At 39.8% G+C, this 26,132-nt stretch overlaps 1 protein-coding gene across 1 annotated transcript in view; it reads left to right on the top strand.

Annotated features, from left to right (window-relative positions):
* Window positions 1–1,582: 1,582 nt before the first annotated feature.
* Window positions 1,583–26,132, top strand: part of LOC146649952 (protein O-mannosyl-transferase TMTC2-like) — a 72,477-nt gene continuing 47,927 nt past the window's right edge. Inside the window, exon 1 of the mRNA XM_085386755.1 lies at window positions 1,583–2,008. Coding sequence (XP_085242881.1) covers window positions 1,926–2,008 — 83 coding nt within the window. The 5' untranslated portion in view covers window positions 1,583–1,925. The remainder of the gene's footprint in view (window positions 2,009–26,132) is intronic.

A 26,132-nucleotide genomic window follows, 5' to 3' on the forward strand; every position in this document is an offset into this window, starting at 1 on the left:
TAAAAACTACTGACAAAGTAAAGGAAAAGACAATACAGTGTGTGTTACTATCACATTGGGCCGAAACATGCCACAGGAACAGCTTCAGTGTACTTTTCTTTGACTCACATGGCACGTTTCTAGTCTTACTAACCACTCACAATGGTTTACACTATAAGCCATATTCACCTTACAATTAAATCTGTAGCAGTTTATCTATGTCTCACCAACATTTTACAGCCAATTTACAATCAAACTGTCTAAAATGCATGTCTTTTGGCTTTGGGAGGAATCCTGAGTGCCTGGAGAAAATGCATGTGGTTTGCATGTAAATGCAACATGCAAACTACACACAGGAAGGGCCCAGGAAGTATCGAACTCGGTGAAGCGGCAGTGCTACCAGAAAGCTGCTGATGGCAGAAGCCATAAAATATAATAATCTAAATTTTCATACTCAAACAATACAGCAACCATTTGTTCCCTTTGGATGGAGGCACTGTTTATCTACCTCTCATCCTTGGTTAGAGAAGACCGCTTCAAACACGATAGAACTGTGGAATTAAAAAATCATTCAAAGCAACCTTGTGTGAATTCGCCTCTATCCTCCACCAGTAGGATCGCAGCAGAGCTACTGAATCCCTAAGGGGGCTAAGGGTTGATGGTGACCATTCTCCCTTCTAAAGTCACATGAAGACCACCGCAGCAACCTGAATTTCAACCATTCAAATCCTATTTCAGATACACCATGTGGACACAAAAGATACTCATGGCCATTGTGATTTCAGTCTCTGTGCTCTGCATTTCAAAGTCTCAGTGGTAACAGTTTGGCAACTGACATGTTTGCTTCTTAGTGTCAAAAATTAGAAGGTGAAGTGGTGAGCTATGAGCTAAGGTTAGCGATCAGCTGTGTCAGCACAGTGGTCAATCAAAGCTGCTTTGGCTCTAATTTTAAGCTACAGAAAAATTCAAGAGTAACTTAAAAACTGTATTAAAGAGGCAAATTGGCTATGAAGACCAAACCCAGGCTAAAAACATGTAAATTTCACAGCTTTAGTGTGACATTTTAAAATGTGAATCTATAGAAACTGATTAGCTTTAGGATCATCAAGTGGCAACTGGAGGAACTACACTTTGATGTTTGCATCCTATTTTAGCTCCAGAGAGTGGCACTTGTTCGGCAACCAAAGCTTTCTTTTATTTTAATATTGTTTTTTTTTTTGTGTGTTTTTACTCCCCAAAGGTTTGTTTTCCAGCTCACAGTTACATCATTGTAACACCATGTCATATTTTAGACTAATAATATTTACCGTGCCACACTAGAAGAATACAGAGGTCCTGACCTATGGAAGTCTGTTCCTCATTTTTGGTTAAAATTGGATTCCGTGCCATGAAATCAAAAATATAATCTTGTCATGGCAACAATCTGCAACTACCATTTCATGCATGACTCCCTGTTTATAATTGATTTGCAGTGTAGCCCATCAGTAACACGCAAAACCACAAATCCTTACTTCACTCGCCACCTTTTCTCCCTTTTCTCGCCAATGCAGAGCCCATTGCGCATGCTCACCCTCCCTGAAAACCACATGCGTCTCCCCGCTCTGCTCTCTCCAGTGCCAAGGCAGGGAGATGCTCACACTGAAGGCACCGCAGCACAGAAATGCGCACCGTTCCGAGCCGGACCGGGCGACAGCTGCACCTCCACTTCTCCAGGCTTGACGCGTTTCACAGCACAATGGGTTAGAGGGTGATAAGGGAAACTTTGACACACTTTGCATGACACGGGAAAATGCCCTGCGTTGCCTGTAGAGCTCTGCTGCCGAGCGGCTGAATTGAGAGCATAATAACAGAGACTTCAGAGAGAGAGAGACACACAAACAGAGAGACGAGGGGACCTGATTCCAATCATTTCTATCCCGGTTCCTCTCCCACTTTGGTTTTGAGAGATGATCACGGAGCTCGTGTGCACCGCCGTGGCTGTGGGTCTCTATCTGAACACGCTGGACGCAGATTTCTGCTACGATGACAGGTAGGTTTCGCCTACAGAGCGTAGCAGCGCCGCTGCCAACAACATCACAGCCCGCTCCTACACTTGTCATCTCCTCCGGGTACGTCGGCACGGAAGGGAAGCGGAGAGGGACGGGTCGTTGCTCCTGTCCGCATGTTTGCATGTGCTTTTGTCTGTAGCCTGTGATGAATCACCGCTTATTTGTCGGCTTAAGGCAAGACACAAAGACAGAGTGAGGGGGTGGGAGTGCACTAAAACCCAAGCGTTAAATAAATGTTGTAATATTCCTAAAGCATCTACTGTGCTCAACTGTGCGTTCATATAACTTGAGCTGCTCTTGAGTTCATATAGCCTCATGACTAAGTGTACGTCTTAATGTTCTGTGTTTAGCCCCACAAATAATTCTTAAGTATGATGGACATGATTAAAGTCCACAGAGACGCGGGGTTTATTTCCACAGTAAGGAACCTCACAGCTCAAGTTCAACACGTTGTGAACCGATAGCAGCCCTGGTCCCCTCGCCTGCATGCACATGCACTGCTTCTGATGCTCTTTGTGTTGCACTCATGCTTGTTCTAACAATGCCCTACTCTCCGGGGAATAAGGCTAATTTAAACCGGGAGTGATTTTGCAAACAGCTGAATAAACATGCCAGCATTTTAATAGCTATGGAAGAGCGATTAGAAAGAACCTCTGGACAGAGATGGACAGGGATCTACTGTAAAATGTAAAGGTGGACAAAACGGGACTCAAAGTTATGACCACTGTAAAGCAAACATACAGAAGTCTTATGTTTAGGGATATCTGCATCAGCAAGATTTATCTGCTCATTATTTTTTCCATTGACTCCTCTATTGTTTAGCCTATAAAACGCTGACAAATATTCACCTATTTTATACACTATATCCAATTAACAGCCAAGAGCCCAAATGTTCGTTTTTTAATGCTGTAAAACATAATTCTCCTAGTTCTGGAGAAACTGCAATTGGTCTTTATTGTCTTCATACAGTCTGAGAAGTAAAAAAGGAAAAAAGATGTGCGCAAACCAGTAAGATAGATGGTTCCATAAGCATAAGGGGCTCAACAAAATGCAGAAGATCAGATTAGGTGACACTAGGCATGTACAAAAGAGAAAAATGTGGTACATTTCAGGGAGTGGGTGTGCTCGCAATGCATCTGTGCTTGTTAGAATCGCCAATTTGTAATGTAAATGCCTGGGAGTTGCAGCACAGCTGGGCTCCTTTGAAAAAGAACATCTGGACAGATAGTTCCCCACTGACCTTGAAATACTGTATATGGCCATAAAGAGAGCTTGGCTCTGTGAATCCTGATATCAATTCATCTTCCATTATCAAGTGTTGAATCATGGGGCGAAGCTGCTGATATGCAAGGTATGCGGTAGGTTTCTCTGTGGATTAAAAGCATGAACAGACCGAGAGCAGGCTCCCTCCCTTATTCAGCCACAGCTCAGTCAGAAAGGTTGCTGCCTGGCTAGCATCTATGGACAGCCCTTAAAAGTCAAAATATCCCCCCACTTTCACTTATCAGCACCATCGGTGACCCCTCTGTGTGCTGTGTTTGAGTAGGACGGAGTGAAGAAAAAGGAGGTGACGCAGCACAGAAACGTGCGAGTGGTGGTAGGAATAAATTTCGTATTCTATCTTCAGTTACATCGCACCTCGCCAAGTATCCCCCTGTAAAAATGCCCAGAGGTTCTGTGGCCATCGGCTTTGTCTGCACGGCATTGCAAGGTTGTCAAAAAGCCAGTCGGTGAAAGATTATCCGGGGGAACTGCTCTGCCCACTCCAGCCTACGCTTGCTCTTCATCCCGTCAGTGAAAGTTCAGTATCTCCCCCACCCAACATTGTGTATTTATCAAAGTCACCATGGTAATTTACACTCTGGGGGACAAGAACTGGTGTTTTGGTTCAGTGCTTTCAGATGGAGGAGGCTGAATACCAATCAGAGGTCTGACATTCCCTGGTCGTTCATCAAACGGAGTCCTCTCTTGGGGTCAAGAGTCGTGCGCTCCCGGTCTCTTCCCTCAGGGTTTGAACGAGAGTTATGAGCAAAAGGTTAAGGTGGGAGAAGGATTGAAGTGGAGGAGAGTTCAACTAATCGTTCTGGTACGGAGCTCTCTGCAAAGACTGATTTGGTTGTAGTCAAGTTTGTTTGTCCCCTGGTAGGGAGCTTACGTGATCTTATCTTACCTTTAACTCTCTAATCAAATTCTCATTACATGTCACATGCAGCTCCTAGCATCCTACACAAGATGCTGAAGCAGATAAAACCTCTCAATTCAGGCACTCCGAGTTGTGGGGATGTTATGGCGTGTCTCTGCTTTTTCAATCATGTCAAGTGTTTTTCCTGGGCATTGCTCAGGGCCTGGCCAAGAAGTCTCTTGGCCAGTGGTAATCACAATGAAAAGCCTCTGCGTGTGAAATGACTAAGTTTTACGGGAGCTGGGAGGGGAGTTGAGCCAGGCCATATTTGACTCAGGGAAAAAGATCAAGACTTCTTTTACTGTAGGGCTTTCCTTGGGTTTAGCCAAATGTAAGGGCAGACTTTTCATCTATGGTTTCATCCATAAAAAACAAAATGTCCATAGTGGTGATGTTTGTATTTGTCAGATTGATTGCGTGAGAGATTTGGTAATAGATTGGAAAATGTATTCACCATAACCTCTGAACTTTCCTTTGAATACCCATCATCGCAGCTTTGACAAATGTGGCTCCGTGTAATTCTGACATCTCAATAATATTGATTTTATAACCACACCTTTTGACTAATGGATCAAGTGGCTGAATGGATGTCTTCACTTAGATGGCATTATTCAGCGGATGCCAAATGTGAGGCAAGGACAAGAGATAAATGAATGAGGAGAGAAATGAAATGCATGCTAAGTGGCTTTCAGTGTCTCCAAGAAACATCTGTGACCCCAGTAACGTCACAGACCTTCTGTTCAGCTCAGAAGTGCATTACGGTCCCCAAGGGGATTGAAGTGAAAACATCTTCCTTCTTTGTTTTAGCCAAACAGTTTCATCTCCCGGGGCTGCACAAGTTTGGCTACGTATGGATTTTGTTGTATGGCACAACGTGGTCCTGAAAAGTGCACTGTAAAAATCTCCATATTTTCAGCGCTAATTAAATATACCACACATATAGTGAGTCAAAAGAAGTGGCACAGTGAAGACTGAGGATCACAGAGTCTGTTAGTTGCAGCATCTGCTCCTTTTCTAGCTCGGGTTTTGTGGTTAACCAATAAATGCATCAAGATGAGATTGCCTTTTAGGAGCACCCTTTCATCATAGTTCAAACCATATAGCTTTGAATTGAAGTGCTAATGGATTATGTATGTTAATGATGCACACATTGCTTAGCACTGTGGAACACTTACTAAAACAAACAAAACTGCCTTGTGCACTTTCAGAGAAAACAGAATCAAATCCAGAAAATCCTGCTTTTCTTGCTTCCTTCTGTATGTAGTCACGTTGTGGAAGCATGCTCACTTAATAGTAAGGATTTTACATGTCTATGTGCTCAACAGCAGACTGAATCAGGAGTTAACTACACAAAAAGTTTTCAAGTATTTCTTTTGTCTTCTGTACAGCTGCCATATAGCCATTTTTTTTCTGTTGTAATATTTTTCTATCAGCTCAAACATAAACATAATGTAAACAAGATAGGTTACCTGAGTCTAACTGGATCTAACAGTTACATGTTCTACAGGTTATTTTTTGAGGGGAGGGGGGAGGGAGGCACGCCCTAGCCAGTCTGTTACTGAACATAGTAGGGATGTTGCCAGAACTGGTATTTGCAATACCTTTACTCAGACAAAGGGACGAAATACTTCTAATATTAGCAATGTATCTAATAGACCAGCATCTAGATCTGTTTAAAAACTTCAGCATTAAACAATATCCAATGTTCTGTCCTTCTTTTATTACCCTAAAAATTTATGTTACCCTTTTGCTTGAGACATCTGGTATTGCCGTTGTAAAAATCAGCCTTGAGGTAATTTAATGTGACTAACTTTATACCTCACAGTAGTGTTAGGCTGGTCAATGAGCAGCCTACTAACATTTCATTATGTTTCACTTCTGTCTAATTTTGTTACTTAAATTTTCAGTATAGGAGTTTGTGTTCAGGGATAATCGTTTTGTTTTGGTGTCAAACTGAGTACTGATGATTGTGTAGTTCTACTTGACTACTAAATTTCTAGGATTTGTAGAAGACATAGACAATATCAAAACTCAGTCAAGCTCTTGCTAAAGCAAAAAAATCAAACAAACAAAAAAAATCCTTAAACTATGCAAATACTGATGGTTACATAGTTTTTATATCAGTAACCTTTAAGAGACCACTGAGTCCACAGATCTTAAGCTCAGTGGGAGAAAGTTCCAGGGTCTGGAGGCCACTGTTGCAAAAGCTCTATCTCCTTTAGATCTCGGCCTTGTATGCTGCACAGCCAGCATGCCCCGATCACATGACCTAAGGGAATGTGTGGATGTAAAAGTTCACTGATGTATGCTGGTGCTCTTCCATGCAGACCTCTGAAAGTTTAAAGTTAACCAGAAATGTAACATTAACATCCAAAGTAACAGCAGAGTCAAAAGTCACCCCAAGGTTCCTGATAAAAGATTTGGTAACCGTGCAAAGGGGACAAGAGTTTATATTACCTGAGGCTCAAATCTGTTCAGAGCACAAACAAGGATTTATGTTTCCCCATTGTTAAGCCTTCCAACTTTATATATAATCTTAAGCACCTATGAAAGTCGGTGCATAAACAATGAAGGCCCCAAAACAGAACCTTGTGGCACACCCTGGCTAAGAGAACTGCAAGAGGATCTGTATATAGAAGCAGCCACAGTGAGCTCTATGAAAGCCAGACTAAAAGGAGGATCTAAAGGAGACAGAATGCTTTGTTTTTCCAAAATAGCTCCAAACCGTAGGTAGTGGGAGGCAAAAAACCCCCCAAAACTCTCCTCTTTTATATTTAGTTTTCAGCAGCAGGTATTTCACTTTTTCTGTCTTAACCTTTTGAAACCAGATGTCACACGCTCATGTGATAGTGTACATTAACAGTAGAACATGTATGCAGGTCAGAAGTGCCTTAAATCTGGTTTTTCTCCGAGGGCCACCAGATGGTGATAGTTGTGGTTGCAAAAAGACTTTGAGGCTTCAAAACAGGACTTTAGAAACCAGTGGGTGATGTCATGGTTGCTACATCTACCTTTTACGCTGTATATAGTTGCGACTTCTCACAGTAGAGCCTGCTGTATTGTTCTTTGTGAAGCTAATGGGATTGTAGTTTTACAAAATAAACATCATGCTGTATTCAAAAATGCTTTAAAGCAATGATTAAGACCCTAACCTCATCAGGAAGTTCTACTGGGGACATGGATCAAAGGAGTTAAGGGGCAGTTTTCCGTAGATGCATACAGCTGGACTTTATGTTACAAACAGAAAAGTCACCTCCTCCTCACTTTTAAAAAATAATGCACATTGAAGACATTTCCACACAAATATTTTCAAAAAATGATAACCAGGTCTTACAGAGCCTATTTGGCAAAAAGCATTGAAGAAAAACTTCTTTCGTGTGCTGTTACATTACCCATTACTGAAATACCTCATTAAAATATCCACCACCGCGGATGTGGTGACACATGGTATCATGACTGAAACAGTAAGAAACAATTTAATGTTTTGGAATAACTTATTTTTGAGGCTGAGGAAATGAAAAATTATAATTAGCACATTGCACAAAAAAGTCATTTCTAACCAAATGCCCCCTGTCACCTCTCGATCAAATCTGTTTATCATAACGGCTCATAATTATTATCTCTTATGGGTTGAGGCTCGTTGTGATCAGTTTCAGCCCACCATATTAAATGCTGCCAGGAATCCCGTTGCCTCTAGTGGAATAATTATCTAAAACATCTGCCCTAGTTGCGTTGAGGCTGTTTAAGTTACAGTATGTGCTTGGAGATGCTAAATATTGAGGCAAGAGGAAAGCTAATCAAATGATTGAACAAAGTCTCTTTTTCTGAACTATGTGTGGAGCAAGTAATCCAGCTGAGGTGAAACGGCCTGTGTCTGTCAGGAAGAGTTTTGAGTGTAAAATGCCTGAAGACAGAATTAAAGTGTGGTAAGGATAACTGATGAAAAAGGGTCTTTATGAACAGTAATTTGAGATAGTTTTGAGGCAAGGAACTTTTAACCAGATTTGCGTACTAAAGGATTATGTGCTTTCGAGGAGAAATGGGCAGACCTCATGAAAAGTGTGGTTTCGTGGTGAAAAAAAATCTTTTCTGGTAATATGTCACCATCATATGCACCCAATAACCATTCACATATGTTTTTGCTCCCTAGCTTTAAGAAGTGTTGCCATTGATGTCTTGTTTCTGCAGACTCCTTACACTTGGGATGGAGACCTCAGACTATCATTAAAACAATAGGAAGGCAGGGGAAGGAGTCTCATCTTGATTACTTGCAGATTTAGTCAACGTAAGCACTTAGTGGTCGACCTTTAAGATATTGTGGCTTCAAAACTGTTTTCAGGCCAAAAATGAAGGCTTGGAGAAGTCAGGAAGTTGAATTGGGTGAATTAGATTTCCCCTATAGTGGTTGTCTAGCTCCACGTTTAAGGGAACAAATGGCAATAGATCAGCTGAAGACAGAGAATGAAATATCAAGGCCAATCTCCTTGAAATGGCATGAGCTCAAAGCTTTTACAGGAGTGGTAAATAAAACCACTTGCAGAGATTTTTCTTCATAACAAAGGGGCACTGAGACATTTTCTGTTGATCAGAACCATCTTATGAGAGGTTTTATTGATTTAAAGTTGTCATTGTAGAGTTGTAAGGTGAAGATTAAGTTTCCTTTTAAATCTTCAGTTTCAAGGTTACACTACGCAAATGCACACAACAATGCAAACAGCTCCATTTGCGTGATACTAGTTTATCTTAAATGGGTCACAATTCCTGCCTCCTCATTAAGTGATGTTGTATGAACTGTGTTCCCGGGTCCTCTACGTTGAAAGCGCTAGTCACACAGGCCTAAAGACCATTTAGCAATTGCCTGGCAACCAGAAAAAAATGTATTTTTCAGCTAGATGCGAGTGGATGTGAGAAGTTTCTGGCAGTTGCTGTGAAAGCAGTTGTTAGAGCCCTGGCCAAGAGACTGGTCAGGCACCCTGAATAACGACTGGTAACTAGGGGAAAAATGTGTGTTTCCCAACCAGTTGGGGAGTGGTTGTGGGAGGTTGCTTGCTGTTGCTAGCTCCTTGCAATAGCTTGTAATTTGTATGGTAAACATCTTTGCAAACATTCACCAGTTACTTGCTAGCAAAACTGTAAAAAGCTATATAGTTTCTGGGATTGTGTGACTACAGCCTCAATCTCTCATACTTTTCCTGCAGTGCTGTGCTACTTGTTTGTGATAAGGCCTCAATCCTAAGTGGACTAAGTGGACCTTTTAAGCTTTTCTGACATACTGTTGGATATTCATACCAAACAAAGCTAGGTTTTACAAAGGCAAGGCTTTCTTATTGTGGGATGTGCGACACCAGCCCCAGGGCACAGATTAAATTCAGTTTCACAGTCTACAGCAGTGCACACATTTACGCATGTGGTACAGTAACAATAACTTTAATACCACACAGATGGTTTGGGATCTGACAGTAAACAATGTTTTGTGTTCTGCACATTGTACATGTTGTCTGTTACACACAGATTTGTATGGTGGAACTCCCTTGATAAATGCTACTTTCCACTCGAGTTGGTTCTCAAGACTGCACACAGTCGCCAGCATTTTCTAACTGAAAAGTTTACCCTACTATCATAAACATATCCAGTCCGCTTCAGCCTTCTCTCATTTATTTATTCTGAACTGACATGTTCTTCTGAGAAAAACACTTGCACTGTTATTTTGTTAATACATTACTCCACAAATTTGCTTTTGGTAGAATTCTGGTCATTAATGAAATAAACTTTTGTTTAAAATCATTAATCAATTCACATACAGCATTTAGGTCATGGTTGTTGTTGTTGTTTTTTTAAAGGCAAAAATGTCAAATCCTCAACTAATCTGATTTTTCAATAGTAAGAAACTAATGTATTCTTTCCCCAGTGTAATGATAAACTAAACGTCTTTAGGTTTACTAGTGTTGCTGAGTTTTTGCTAACTGATATTGGCATTTCTTGCATTTCATAGGTCAAAAAAATTAAGCAGATAGTAAACTGGCAGGTAAATCGGTGATAAACATATCTGCTTGTTGCAAACATGTTAAAAAACCGTCAGTACATTTCTCAGTGCCTTTTTCAAAGCTATTAAGGAACACCTAATATTTGTATCATGCTTGCACCCAATACAGAGACACACAAAAGAGATGGATTTGTTATTTTTAGGTTGTCCCTCCTTGTCCCATCAGATCCCAGCGATGCATGAGGCTGGTTGAGGCTGCTGCAGTAACCCTTGGCTGGCCTTTGTGCTCCACAGGCCGCAGTTGCCCCGCCTTTCTGCCAAGACAGGACCGCCAAACCTCAGTCCCACGACCCTCCCTGTGTACACACCATATGCGTATCCCAAAACAGTGGTAGCCACTGACAACTCTGCTTACAAGATTGCCAGCCCTCTGCACAATACACATACCAAAGGCACAGATTTGTCATGTGGCACTTATGCTAGATTTGGTAGGACGGAACTCTCAGGTTTGTAGATAAAGTGGTGAAAACATTGTCTTAAATTTATAATCTGTCCAAATGCGTGTATCCTCTTAATCTGAGACCCTTCATCACTGTGTTCAGCAGCATGGGGTTGAATTTCTACCACAGGGCACTAAACTTTTCTTTGTAAGCAAGGCACTTTTTCTGTGGCATTGGATTACTTAGGAGTGAGCATCCACATTCCCTCTTTACGCTGTGAGGTGGACTTCAAAACAAGTCGTGGCAGTTGGGGGGTAATACAAAACCAAACCGAAGCCGGGGATCACACGGTCACTCTTTCTACCATTTGTAATCAATAGCCATTGTGTATCATTTTTCAGTGACCGTTGAGTTTTTTCTAGCCCAGAACAGCTGTCAGGACAGTAACTCAAACATGCCTTTTTTCTCTCTTTTTTTTCCCCTGCACTTGACAAAGCAGTCGTGTTTCAATACACATTGAAAAGTGAGTCTGAACCAAATCCCAACATTGATCACAATCTTAAAAGGATGTGTTCATGGATGTGGAAGGGTTTGTTTTTTCATGTATGGGGACCACTGACAGCCCTTCCCTTGTGATGAGGAAGCCGTCAGGAGATTGTCGTGTAAATGATTGGGCTGATGGATTATGCTTGTGGTTGGTATGAGCTGGGAGCTTGGTGTGGAGGCTTTTTTTTTTAAACTTTCTTTTTTCTCTATTTATGGTAGAAGGTTGCAATAGGTGGTTGCAGAGGGGTTTTGGGATAGTCTTGGAAACATATGACATGAGTTTCACTGGTGTTTTTGCTAAGGTTGGATCTCTCTCAACCAAATCTTAACCCCAACAAATAGTATAATGAATTAATTTAGAGGTATTTCTATGTGAGTGTCAACTCTTTCTTAATAAACACAAGCAAACAAAATACTCAAGAATTCAATCCTGCTGACCATATTGTGTTTTACAACTAAACAGCTACAGCTTATTGGATATTTGGAGTGCTTTTTATTTTAAGCTGGGTAGAAATTTCGCCAGAATATTATGACGAATAAATGTTCTTTTTATTTATTTTTTATTGCCAAACTGTTTTTCTGTTTGGGACATACCTAGAATATGATGAAGTAAAATGATTATGCCATGCGAGCTGCGATGAAACTCCCATTCATCTCAGCATGGTACACTCAGATTGCACTGTGCCTTAATTATTATTCCAAGTGTCAAGCGCTTCGCAAAACCAGTAGAGATTCATTAGCTTGGCAGCCTTGGCACTAACTTAGCTTCACACATGGTCAGCTAATAAAAATATAGTAATATGAAAAAGGCTTTCTGGGCCCGAACAGGGCTGGCTGCAGATACCCAGTTTGTGTGTGGGGGAAAGTCAGTTTGTGATTCTCTCCTCATAAAAACCTGAGACATGGAGAATGTGAAAGCTAGTGTGAGGGCTAGAGGGATTTGGGGTTCAGGAGAGATCATATGACAGCCCTGCTACCTTTACTCAAAGGTATAGTATGTGGTCCAGAGATGTAGCAGGAGTGAAGTGATTACGCTGAAATTTGGCATTTGTTACCTTTTATGTAATGGTCAGAAGCAAAGCCTCTAAGAGGTCATGATGAAGTGTTATAAATGTTTATAAGGCATATAGCTTGTTTGTTTCTCACCCAATGCCCTTGATTTACTCTGCAGAGTGAGATAGCCTTTCTTTGTTTCCTGTTTCCTCTTGATAAGTGCGAAAAGTTGAGAATCACACGAGATAATACAGACAGAGGAAGTGTGGACATCTCAATGCTACTGTGTTGTTTAGCCCCTGACTCATTGTGGTGTAACAGAGGGCTATTTCGAGGAGTGATGACACAAGCTGCATAATGAAGGGAAATAATATTATTATTGTAGCTTGTTGGAATTGAAAGCATTTTCTATTGTTCTTAAAGTGTTGGTTTATTCAGAAATGTGAAATAAGCATGGTTTGATCCGAAGCTGTTCTGTTTCTAACTAATTTCCTGTTTTGCCATATAGCTGCATTTTTCGGGTTTGCGGTACACCGTTTCAGTCAAAAAACACCAAGTCACTCAGGTTTGGCTCAGTTGCAAGGTCCTTATTCTGTGTTTAGAAGCATAAAGCATATCATCTCTCAAGTTAACTATCCTCTCTAATTACCAAGCCAAGGATAGGAAACATTTAAGCTAATTTTCCTATTTTGCACTGCCCTTTAAGCACTGTTCAATAGTCTGCTCACCCATTTTTACAGAAAGAAACTGAACTTATTTTTTTTCTTTGGAGTTAATCTTGTGATGGAATCACTGGCTGGCTTTGCAGGTATTGGGAGTTTTGGAAGATAAGGCGAATTGCTCTTTAAATAAACATGGCAGTTTGGACTGCAGCAAATCTGCATGATAATGGCTGCTTTGGAGATAAACCAGCCAGTCTCTCTTTTTCTTCAGAGGTGCAGTTTTAATATTCATGGATCAGTGGCTTTAGGAAAGGCTGTACAGTTATTGTGCTTTTATGACAAGCTATGACAGCTCTGTAATTTCTTTTAAATTGATTTTTGAATATCCTATACAGTTTAGCCTTTTAGTTAGTTTCATTTTTTAAAATCTTGTGGGCTGTATTGAAGGCCATTGAATAATGCATGCTTTTTATTTGGATAAGAACAAGACCAATTTATATGAGCTCTGTGATGTGTCTTCGCTTTCACTTTGATAAGAAGCAGACACCAGAGAACTTGGAATGTGTCGATACTATAATTGGTTTGCCCTTGATTAAAAGAAATTCAGTATTAAAGGCAATCAATCATGCCCTTTCATGTGAGTGTGAGCAAAGAAACATCCAAAGGTGCTGGCCTGTGGTAGATTTGTATCTGTGCTGTGTACACACAGCAAGCAGTCCGATTAGCAGTCACTGTGGAGCGTGATGGGCTAGCTCATCCGTCACACTGCGCATATTTCATCAAAAGATACACACAGACATACCCTCCCACCCCAAGGCTCCCTGTAACTGTGATACCACTTCAAGTTAGACCGTTATTGAGCTGACTGACAGCGCCAATTTAATCTATACTCTGTGGTCTTGCTGTTTTTTCCCCTACTATGACCAGCAGCATCTACTGATAAATAGTGTTGTTAGCAGAAGAAACATACTTGACATACTTGTTGGACAAACCAAAGACATCTGTCTAGGTAGCATCTTGCCATATATCCCTTCAGATTAGGGTGCATGCTATCATTTGTTTTTGAAGCAGATTGTTTCCTATTGAGAGTTGAAGAGTTGATACCGCTCTTGTGTTGCTACAAGGATTACAAACACTGCCATTGTGAAACTGGTTACGCCACGCAGTGGCAAACCAGTTGGATGCAGAAAAATGTGTAATCTATGGGCACATACAAAAAAAAGTACTATCACATGAACAAGGCAAACAAACAAACGAACAGAAAAAAACAAAACAAAAAACAAAACCCACCAAAAAAACCCCAAAACAAACAAAAATAGAATAAAATAAATACATAAATAAAAGGGGGGGCTGCATTGTGCGCAGTTCTTTTTGGCTTGCTACAGATAGTAGGTGGCTCTAAAGAAAGAAAGAGAAAAAACCCCCAAACACAGATAAAAGCAGTATTACATCATACTTCAGTAAATGACAACTTCTCCACATATTCAACAAAGGATGACCAGGTTTTGTAGTATTTACTTTGAGACCCTCTCAAACTGTATCTCAAATGCTCTATCTGCAAACACCTCATCACCTCTCTCACCCACTGAACAAACACTGGTGGACCTGAATCCTTCCATTTAAGAAGAATTAGCCTGCGTGCCAGGAGAGATGAGAAAGCCACTGCATTCATTTGATAAGAAGTTATCCCGTGTTGGTTTGGGAGTACACCAAAGACTGCTGTCATCGGATTAGGATCAATTGTTTTCCCACACACATAACCAAAACCGGTTCAAATCAGAGCAGGTCCAGAACATATGGCTCATAGTGGCGGGTGATTGCTTGCACCTTGGACATCTATCATCGGAGGGTGAATTCTTCAAGTTTATGCGGTCACCACAAACAGACAGGCACATGGACATCTGCATGCACCCTTGTGCTCACCGTCTGACAAAATGAATGTCACTCGGACCAACTCTTTACATTTGCAGTATATATGCAAGTGTAATCCTAACTTTACTATATACTCAATAATTGCAACATTATGGAGTATATAGCCGAGATTACAATAACTGCAAAACCATCTCGACAGGTCTTGCAGTTATTGCAATCTCAGAGGAAGGTGGTCTCTAGTTTACACTTTGCCTTTTTTGTACAAATAAAAAGGAATTAGTTAGCAGTTGTCGAGCTTATCCAGATTTTTTGTGCTAATCTTTGTGCTTTTTTAAATATATGAATCTCACATATATGACAGAAAATTTAAAAAGTATATAATAGTTTCCCTGAATAGAAACGATCCAATATATTATCATTAGCATGGCTTACAGGCAGAATCTGTTTTCAGGAAGAGCCAAGCTAGCTGGCCCTGTTTCTAGTTGTTTTGCTAAGCTAAGCTAAGCTAAGCAAATTAAAGTGTTTCCTTCATATATGTGGAAACATTAGAGAAAAGTTCAGTTTCTTTTTGCCCCCTTGTGTAATATGTATGTATTGAATAACAAAGGGAACAACTTGGCCACAGTCACTTGTAACCCAGTCTTCCATACACTTGTCATGATGTTATAATATGACATCATGTCTGCTTTTCCCTCCAGTCTATCTCAGAGGGGAATATGGTCTTTTTATAGTGTTACACAATGCGTTTTATGGTCTTTATAATAGAGTTTCCTGCAGCATTCAAACATAGCTATATATTTTAGAACACCTGCTGATAGTTTGACAAACTTGGATTATAATAAACCTCCTGCGGGGAAGGGAATTTAGCATGTTTTTGTGTAATCCACCAAATCTTATCAGTTTCATAATCCATGCACTTGCCAGTAGTCCACAGATAGTTTCATTAAAGGCTTCAAAAGAAGTCTTTAATGAAACTATCTTTGAATGACTTTTGACGACTTTTGCTTTGTCCAAACTTGAGGGTCAAATGGATGCTGTTTCCACTCTTGGGATGACTCCATTGGTTCCAGTGTTAAAGTTAAGTTCAGGAAAATAGTTTCATTGTACCAGCCGTGTTTAACAGATCACAGATCAGAATTTGAAAAGATCTTAGATAATTAGCACCGATCCTTGAAAAGAAGACAGATTTAGTTTGGGTTGGCCCCTGTGGTACCCCTCTTTAGCTGCCGTTTCTCTCTGGCTAATGCTGGAATGTGACAACTGGTCACGGCAGAAGAAAGAGGGGCCTATTCTGAATTGGATACAGTGCTGTATGGTCTGTTAGTGCAGCTTACTTGGCCATTACAAATTCTGCATGTGAATCTGACCACTGAAAGCTGTCAAAACACAGAGAAACTTGACTGGTCCAGAATGTGACACTGAACACTGTTTTCTGTAAGACTCGTAGCCATTCTTTACGTATAATGCAAATCCTCCACATTCTCAAAATAGCTGCATTTTTAAATTTGTGATCGGATTACAAAACGATTCTGGGAGAGCGTTATAGTGAATTTTTTTTCCTAATCAGAGACAGAAAGCGTTTGAGCAGAAACAGAATGCTGCTTTGTTTCTGCAGCTGCTCCCTTGGTAGCGGTGCAGCACTGCAATCCTCTACTGGCTCTGTGATTTGTCATCAGCAATTAAACTTGTCTTCATTATAATCTTGATTGCAGATCAAAACCGATCCAGTTTCTCAAAGAAACTGCAAAGTCTGAACAGAAGTCGTGTCTCAGTGGCAAAGATCTGTAGTATGATTATAGAATCCTCATAATTTTTTGATTAACCTTCAGGAATTAAAAAAAATTTAAAATACAATTTTTTAAAAAATGTCTGTGTGCTACTTTTAAGGACATTGCAAGTGAACAAACTAGGCCAGCAAGACCGGAGAGGGAATCGGTGATGCTTTGTGTCCACACCTGGTGCTCTGCGTGTAAATTTGAACATGTGCATTTAAGTTACACAGCTGGACTTGGGTGAAAAGTGAGACGAGAACACTGGCAATCATTTCGGAGACACGACTCTTCGTGACCTGTCAACACCCATCTATTCCCCATAGAGAACAATCAATGCCAGGCACTGGCCTGGTCTTGGACCCACTATTACAATTCAAATATGGAAGGAGTGTTTCATAGTGATTAGTTTAGATGGCGGGGGGTGCACCTTTTTATAGGTCACTGTGCCAACACCTGGAGCTATTTGGAAGTAGGCCAGTGGAATTGATTGTAGAAGCAAAAGGTGAAGTGAATTAAAGAGGAAAAGGAAAGAGAATTTTAACTGCTGTTTAATATTATAGTCACAATACATACAATTTTAGAGTATTTGGATACAAAATTACAATGTAATAATTTTTTCTTTAATGGAGACTTCAGTTGCACAATTTAGTGGTAGACAGGCTGTACTGCTGCAACACTGTTTCTAAGTTGGACCCAGCTGCAGACAAATGGACATAAGAGAAAGAGAAAGACAAAATTAAGAAGATTAAAAAACTTCAATTAGTGATGCTTGATAAAACAGAAGAGTCCCAAAAATGGACAAAACACAAAAGCAAAAAAAAAAAAAAAACTACCCCAAAATGCACGGAATGATGAGGAAGACTCATGAACATGTGGGAGATGATGAAGGGAGGGAGTAAAGACTAAACAGAAAAAACTGGTGCAGTAAAGCCCAGGTAACCTCAAACAGGAAAATGCCAGAAGAAAGAATAGATATACTACTTGTGGTTATCAAAAGAACAAACAAATACTTGGATACTAATATCCATTTTTCAACAGTATTAAAAGCGGCAGTGCCATCTTCACCCCCTCCAGCTAATGCACAGCTTCACACAGAACTGCTGTAGACACACAGCCCCTCCCTTCACTAGCAGCTGAACACTTGCACAGCAGCACAACAAACCAGCAGCACAACAAACCCATCTTAAAGACTGCAACCCTGGGGCCCGTTCTTCGTACCTCGCTAAGTAAGTTAGCTGGATTAGATTGTTGACGATTTCGCGTGATCTTGGATCGTTCGGTTCCCCGAAGCTCATCCGGGACTTGCTGTCATAGCAACAGAGCCGTAAGCGTAAACCTGCTCGGGAGCAGGTTTACTTTATGTAAACAGGATTAGATCGCGGCCACGCAGGTATGTCCGCTTCATTTATACGAAAGCAACAGCGATATTCCACCACTGTTTCACCATAAATAAATAACATCAATGTAACTAAAGATAATGCAGCACTTGATCCTTTTATTGATGTCACACAGATACATACAGGTCATTTCCTAAAAAAGGGAAATGTACTATTAACATTCTATTACATGTATGTGATTATTACAGATGTAATTCATATTTCAGAGTAGTAATTGTAAATTACTTCGTGTAATCAAGATGAGAGACCACGGCTATAAAAGCCAAGGTGGATTTGGGAAGCCTGTCGCAGCCATGTCCTGTCCGTATACGCGAGCCACCCATTGCGGAAGGTGCAAGATTGATAAGGAGAGTCCTCAGAATTCAGCGTATATTGCGGGATAGACAGGATCCTTTAGCTCAGCGCGACAGTGTGCTCATTGAGAGATATCGATATTCCCGTGAGGGTATTATTTACTTAACCAACTTGTTGACGAGGGGGTGCAGGACCACCACCTGTCTTTTTTTCCTCTGCCCTTTTCTTGGTTGCTGTTATGAACAAACTAACAGAGTATTACAGGCCAGTATTACCTTGCCAAGAGACGCAAAGCAATCTAAGAGATAAATATTACCATTCTGTAGAATACTCCTGTATTCCACTTTTACTTGTTCCCATGTTCTTGTGGGTCCTGTTGTGGCTCTAATGTGAAAGGGGATATAATATAACATATTATAATATAATATAATGCCATATGATATTGGACAATATAGTGTCATATGTTGGCCAGAGGGGCCGATGGCGCGATATGGCAGCCTGGCTACAACCGTAGCTGCCTCCACCAGTGTGTGAATGTGGGAGTGAATGAATAGTGGTATCGTAAAGCGCTTTGGGTGCCTTGGAAAGCGCTATATAAACCCAATCCATTATTATTATTATTATTATTAAATTACCTACGAGTTTGATTTGTCAGCAACTTTCTGCCAGCCCTCTCTCCTTGCTTTTGCAGCCTTTGCAGTGTTCCCTTGCGTTTTAATTAAACTCTGAAACTCCTGAAATCCCTCAATCAAGAGTTCTTGCTCTGCTGCCGGAAAATACCGAGCACGCCCCTTCGACATTTTCACCGACCAATCAGCGGGTTGCCGATCAATGTTTCTACTATCGATGCGTAGCCCCTTTTACGACACCCAGTGATGTCACATTACTGCGTCCAGCTGTACTAATCGTCAACAGCAGGTGTGTTCGGGGAACTGGATTAGCGAGCTCACGGTTAGCGCGATGGTTTGGTCTTGGATGTGTCATTTGATCTTGGATGTAGTAAGCGACGTACGAAGAACGGGCCCCTGATCTTTAGGCAAAGTTTTGTGAGGGTAAAGCTCCCGATTCAACAACAATGTAGTGTTAAGCAGTCTTTATAAATATTAACTTGGCCGGTGCACACGTTCATTTTTTCCTACAAGGCTGTAGGTGAATACAATTGCTCGGACCAGTCTTGTTCTTCATTAAAACAATACTTCTTTTGTTAGCAATGTGTTATTGAAAATAATACCACATATAGTGTCTTTTATTGTAAGGCATAAAGATTGACGGTTTTGTATTGTGACAAGTGTAATATGAATATAACAAAATGCAGGTACCTCTGTTTTCAGAGCCTCACTGAGAAGTCAAAAGCTAATGTTATCTTAAAGCATTTCATATTCCAAAGCCAACAAAATATATATTCATATGTTATATATTAATATGCTTCTCCATCCATGATGCAGTCCAAAGGCTTCCTACAGGATTTGTCCGGCTGTTTGGTGGCCTGATTTTGCAATAATAGAGAGAACATTAGCCTAAATTAATACAACAATTTTAGGGACATCCCCTCCTGGATTGTGCCATAGACTTCTGGTTGATTAAATTGCAGTTTTAATTGAAATATAATTATAGACTTATAATTAATTAGGGTTTTTCTTTTCCAAGAATGGGCCTCTGGGGCATGACAACTCACAAAAACTCAATCAGTTGGGATAAAGTGTAAAGGAATAGTCTGTGACTCAGTGATGACCGTTTTATGAATAAGCATCTCTGTTATGCTTAATTAATTGAATTAACCATAACATTAAGCAATTAAGCATAGCATAACAATTAATTTGTAAAACTGGTTCTTTTTCCCCCAGTGCTCTTGAATTTGAAGTTAAACTAAAATTCCTTTAAATTTTCTTTTACATTTAAATAGTAGTTTGGGGTTTAAGTATAAACGCTTGTTTTCACATAGTATGAGGTGATAAAAAATGGGACGCAGCAAATTAAGACCTGAGTAAAACAGGCTTTCTTTGCTTTTCATGTTGAAGCAATAATCAACAACAACAACAACCTTGCATTTTACACCATATCCCCAGCCTGTACACAACACTGATTTATGCATTGTTTGACTAAGTCAGGGTACAGAGCTCTGTCCGTTTTTAATCAAGCATCACATTTATCACGGGATGCAGGCGACTCGCGGAGGCCTCTCTAATTACACATCCACAGTCAGACACTGTAATTAACTGTCGAGCCTAAGCTAGATGAAAAACTGAGAGGTGATTGGCTGCTCATTTGCTTTTTGATAACATTGCTGGAGGTTGTTCTGGCTGGATCTTACTGGTGGGATGGAGGGTGTTAGAGTTGGCCACTGTTTCACTGATAAGAGGTGGCTGTGTGGGGAAACCCTATAAAACTCAGCATCCATTGCTCCTGTGTTGTGTTTCACGCTGCGTCTGCTGTTGGGCACAGTACCAAACTGTATGGCATATTTATTGGGTGAGGCTTAGCAGAATTCTATAAATTTTGCAGTAGGGCTCCCATCTTAATGTATACAGGATAAACACAACTCTGCATAAGCATTCCTGGTGGTCTGTGGGTGTTCATGGAGATGTAAAACTGTAATTTGCTGTTGAATTGAAAGGCTACACTTGAAATGCTAGCCAAGCCTTAGTCTCTATTGTTTTTCTGCATAAATGCATCTAGTCATTTGTACAACAACTCTATACAACTGGTCTGCAACATACTTAAACTGCTATTCTTCAAGGATGAACAGTTGCACAGCTTCTGCAATTCAGTCCGGTAAGTTAACCCTAACCCCTTTCAACATAAAGCTTTTATTTGTGCTGTGAGGGCTGGCCACTTTAAATCTCAACCAAGTCTTTCTGTTCACTGCACCTGCTCTGCTCCCCCCATAGAGATGTAAAGCATTAGATTTATTAGCAATTGATTTCTCATAGCCTTCCCGGTGGTGAGTCTGAGGATTCATCACAACCTTTTATTGACATCAGCTCTCAGGAAATGCTGCAGGGGCCCCAGCCACCATTTTTAGCTGAGGTGGCAGTGGAGGCATTGTAGTCAGATCACTTCGATTTTACGGGACAAGCGTAATGGGAAGTGATCAATCAATCACATAGATGGAGATAAAGACTGGGTAATCAATCTGCTGAAAAACAGACGAGGGAGTAACACTCTCAATGATTAGGTTCATGATCTTTTTACCACTAATTCCATATATTGACAGTGGGTTTTATTCAAGACTTTGAAAGTTTTAAACAAAACTTTGTTTCAGTGTTTAAAACAGTGAACAGCTCATCATTGTATCAAAAAAGTGCTGAGAATTGGATCACATCAATTGGTTTATAATAGTTTTTACTGTCCGTTGAGCATGAACAGAAGATACTTATTTAACGAGCAGAATGGAAGTATTTCTTGGGGGTTCAGTACTTGTAAAAGGACAAAGCCAGCAAAGTTAATTACTTCCTGGCTCTAAACTAAAGCTAAACAGACAGAAATAATTTTCAGTAAGTCTGAGTCTTATATTTCCCCAAATCTGTCACCTTGGGTTAAGATAAAAGGTCTGCACTCATTTAACCTTACCAAAGCTCTGTAAAACTCTTTACTGTGTTTCTCATTAACATATCATTGGTTGCCATACAAGGTAATTGCCTTCCACTGGGAGCAACATGGGGTTCAGTTAGCCACAGCTACCAAGATCGCATGGATAAACAGACAAATCATTAGACCCAGTTGTTGTTGATAGTATTTTCATTTGATTTGTTAAGTATAATAAAAACAGAAAATAATGAAACATGTCATTTAAGACAAAACCACATCTATAATTTCTACATAAACTGAATCATCAGCATCACTCAACCAGTCACGATATTTGCAAGAGGCATGAATTTTCACATAGCTTCACGCATGCTTTAGACTAAAGTCACTTTTCTCATTGTTATATCAAATTCCCAGCCTTTCGTCACTACTTTTCACACTAATCAAAACCGATATTACAAGGTTTGAACACTTGTGAAACAATTCTGATATACATTAAGAGACTTAAAAATTGGACAATTCGTGTTCAAGGTTTATTTAGGGCATTGACTTAGGGCGGTGCACTGTTGGGTTTTAGTTGTGCTGCTTATCAGGAAACCGGCTTTATAGGAAACATGAAAGCAAGTCCGTTCCCTGACAAAAGAGAGACAGCCAACTTCCTGATGTTGAACTCACACTGTTGCTCCCTCTTTGAAGCTCAAAGCCCCCGGAAGAAATCTCTTGCTCTGACTCGCCAGTTTAGGCAGACTGAGGATGTAGAGGCGCCTTTATCCTAATCAACACTGAGTTGACCTGAAGCTAAAACAGCTGGACTTCAGTGATGAGTCATAAGTGAGAGCTTACGATTAATTGCAACAATTAAATCTGCAGATAGTTATAATATTTAATTGGGCTGAGACCAAATGTTGCAGCGCTGATCTCCAGTTGTCCATTAGGTGTCATCACAGTTTATACATGACATAGCAAATTAGTTTATCTGTTTTTAAAGTGAAAGCAAATTTGAGTTATTACTCACTCCCATTTCTTGTTGTTGCATATTGAAGCTCTACTTGGAACCTTTTTAAGATCCAACCATGCAAAATGTGATTTTTTTTGCCATTTTTTAAGTGGTCTTAAACTTTTGATCGGGACTTTATATGAACTCTGAACCATGTCCTTAAATAGTTACTCAAATTTAGCTATTCATTCAGAATAGCTAAATTCACATGTATGAGGCATATACTGTAAGTGGCTACAGAAAATAATTAACATAAATGAGCAGTTCAGACAATTTGTAACTCAAAAGATTCCTTGAAGTGGATGGGCAGTTAAGGGATGGACAGCTTTGCATTTGGTCCATGGTATGTGGACACAGGAGTGTATGAATGCAAAAACAGTATGTGGATGCAACTGTAACTTCTTTACAGCCTAATTATGTATGTCAGTGCAACGCTGGGTTGCATTGAAGTGACGGATATTTGTACAGTGTTTTCAATAACAGAGATTGAGAAAGACCAGCCTTTCCTTTACAGTGTTTGTGCAAGTTTTGTTTATATACAGCTGTTGGGATAGTGGGCTACCTTTACACAATAAACAATTTCCTCATAAACACTTGGTCAAGAAGCATTTCCTCAGAGTAAACATACATCCACTGGAGGGATTTGTGACCACAGAAATGGCTGCAAATATGCACATTTGCTGAATTAATTGAAGCTATTTCACATTTACGTGAAGAGTTAAAATCAGTCATCTAAATGGTCTGTTCATTCAGCTGAATGTGGGGGTTTTTTTCCACCCAAGGGAAAACTGCTGGGAGCAGCATGATGGGCTATTAAATCAATGGAAAATATAGATCCAACAAACTGAGCGAGCAAGAAAAAAAAAAGTCTGGTACCTTGAATATAAAATAAGCTTCCTCTTGTGTCTCAGGTTTTCTTTCAAATAACATAAAAAAACAAATGAAAATCTTGCCAGTTTTCAGAGCCCAGTTTGTATGGAACACCATCCAGCAGCTGTTTATCACATTTAGTACATTTCAGTTGATTGAAAGAAACAATTCATTATCTGAACTCTGCATAAAATCAGCCAAATTAATATCAGATGTTGCCTCACGCACAAGGAAAAGGAAGAGCCTCTGAAAACCTTTGCACAAGTCTTTCACCAGGCCACTGGCTGCATGGGTTTTATGAATGCTATCTTAGACATTTATGCATTTTTTTCCCCCCCCTCCTCCCATATTCGTGCCACACTGGCGTGGGACAAAGTGTGGGAAATTAGCGGTGCCACTTCTGGTATTGTTCTGCGAGTCGCGTTGATGACGTGTGATGTTTAAACACACGCTTAATGCTCACTTCCTGACCTTTCAGATACACAAACTAAACAGATACAAAAGTTGATAAAAAATGACGAATGTCTTTATTTTCTCATTGAGTCTCCAGCATAAGAATTTTATGAGGAGAAAAATTACAGTTCAAATAAGAAAAAAGTAGGTTTACCAGGGGTAATTACTTTAGGTAATATTGAGAACGGGTAATTATGAACTGTGGGTTCTGATCCCCCTCAGCATCTCACTCATCTTCATCATCATCTCCTCATAGTCTGTCATCATGTTGTGGCAACGTACTCACAGGATTATAGCAGATCATAATCAGCCAGTGAATGACTTGGGGCAAGCAAGCAAACATAATGACTTTATACTAGATTTTTGCAGTTGTTGGGCAGAAATTGTGATAAAATGGATTGATTATCTGTTCTACTAGCTGCAGTTAGCAGTGTAAAATGTTTCAGCAGATAAGGATAAAAACATCTATAAAAACATATTTAGAGATTATCTGCATCACCAACTTAATGGACATAAATTGCTGAAACTATAGTTTTGGTCAGATATTTACATACACTCATCAAGGGCATGAATATTCTGGTAATTTTCACAGAAGTTTAATGTTAGCCTGCTTTGTATTTAGAATTGGAAAACCCAATTGTGTCCAGGTTTTAACTGTCTGGATATTGATTTGAGGTAAAGAAGAGCTTTGAGGTTTTCTACCTTCTTAATTATTCCATCCACTTTGTGCAGTGTACCAGTACTATATGCAGCAAAACAGCCCCAAAGCATAATACTACCATAACCATGCTTAACAGCTGGTACAGTGTTCTGAGGTTTGAAAACCTAAACTTCACTCGTCTTGTCATTTTGGCCAAACAGCTCAATCTTTTCTCCACACGGCATTGAACTTGTGTATGTCGGCTTCTGCAGCTCAAAAAAATAAAGTCACACTTGTTCACCCAATTCTTTTTTTTTTTTTTTGAAGTTATTAAAGTTGTATGTTGTCTGTTCATTCCACCCTGGAAAAAGAACAGTTCAAAGGATTCATTAAAAGCCCCAAATTACCATTGCATTCATGCCCATGATGAGTGTAGGCAGTTAGAGCATGTCATGGGAAAAAGAATCCATGACGAACCAAAACTCTGAACATAACCTGCTCCAGACGAGGTTATGCGCTGCTGGATCAGGACACTGTGTTGTAGAATCACAAGTGAGGAGACTTGAGCACACATACATATAATACACAGACCTAAATCAGATTAGTTATTGACCTCAACCTCTGTGCATGTCTCAGAAACTCAGAGCACTATATGATCACCTTCTAATCCTGTTAGCATTGGATTAACACACAAGCTCTCTGGACTCTTTACATCCACCCATATACAAGCCCTCTCTTTATCACACTGGCCTTTATCCCACTGTATGTGAGACTGAATTGAAATGAAGATGAAATCAATAAGTGGACTTGGTTGCAGCACAGTAAAAATGCTAATAATTTTAAGAACTCAAAGGTTCCCAAATCTATTTATTGACAAGTGTTTTTATCAGCAGTGTTTTCAGAAGCATATGTCAGTTTAATAATTCAAATACTTCAAAGCAAGGACGATGCAGAGAAAATATACAGATTAAGCTCAAAGTGATATTAAAAGAGGTTTATTTTTCAATTCATTTTAATAGACTATTAGAATCAAATAAGTTAAAACAAGTGAGTCAGTGAACAGTTCATTTGATATTAAATGTAGAATTGACATGAAAAATAAACACGGGCATGAATGAATTAACAAAGAAATGACTTTAATAGATACTTAAATTTATTTGGGAAATAAAGTGTTGAATGCAAAGGGAAACTAATATTAACAAAAGAAATGAATACTACAAATATAAATTCATGAATTCATATTTTTGAAATGAATTAATGCCATATTTGGCATATTTGTTTACTGAGTTAGTTATTCATTTATTTCAGATTTTGGCATTTGTGCCCCTCCATAACAGTAATTAACTTCAGAATGAAATGGGTGCACAAACACATGATAAGTCTTGCAGCTCTTATTTGTTTACAGAGATGGCGGCTCTCTAATTAAACCCTCCACCTGTACACATTTTCTGCTGTGCCAGTGTGATATGAATTTTCTTT

Source organism: Rhamphochromis longiceps, linkage group LG17 (genome assembly GCF_057381845.1).
Source record: "Rhamphochromis longiceps isolate RC_006_pf linkage group LG17, R_longiceps_female_GT1.1, whole genome shotgun sequence".
NCBI lineage: Eukaryota > Metazoa > Chordata > Actinopteri > Cichliformes > Cichlidae > Rhamphochromis > Rhamphochromis longiceps.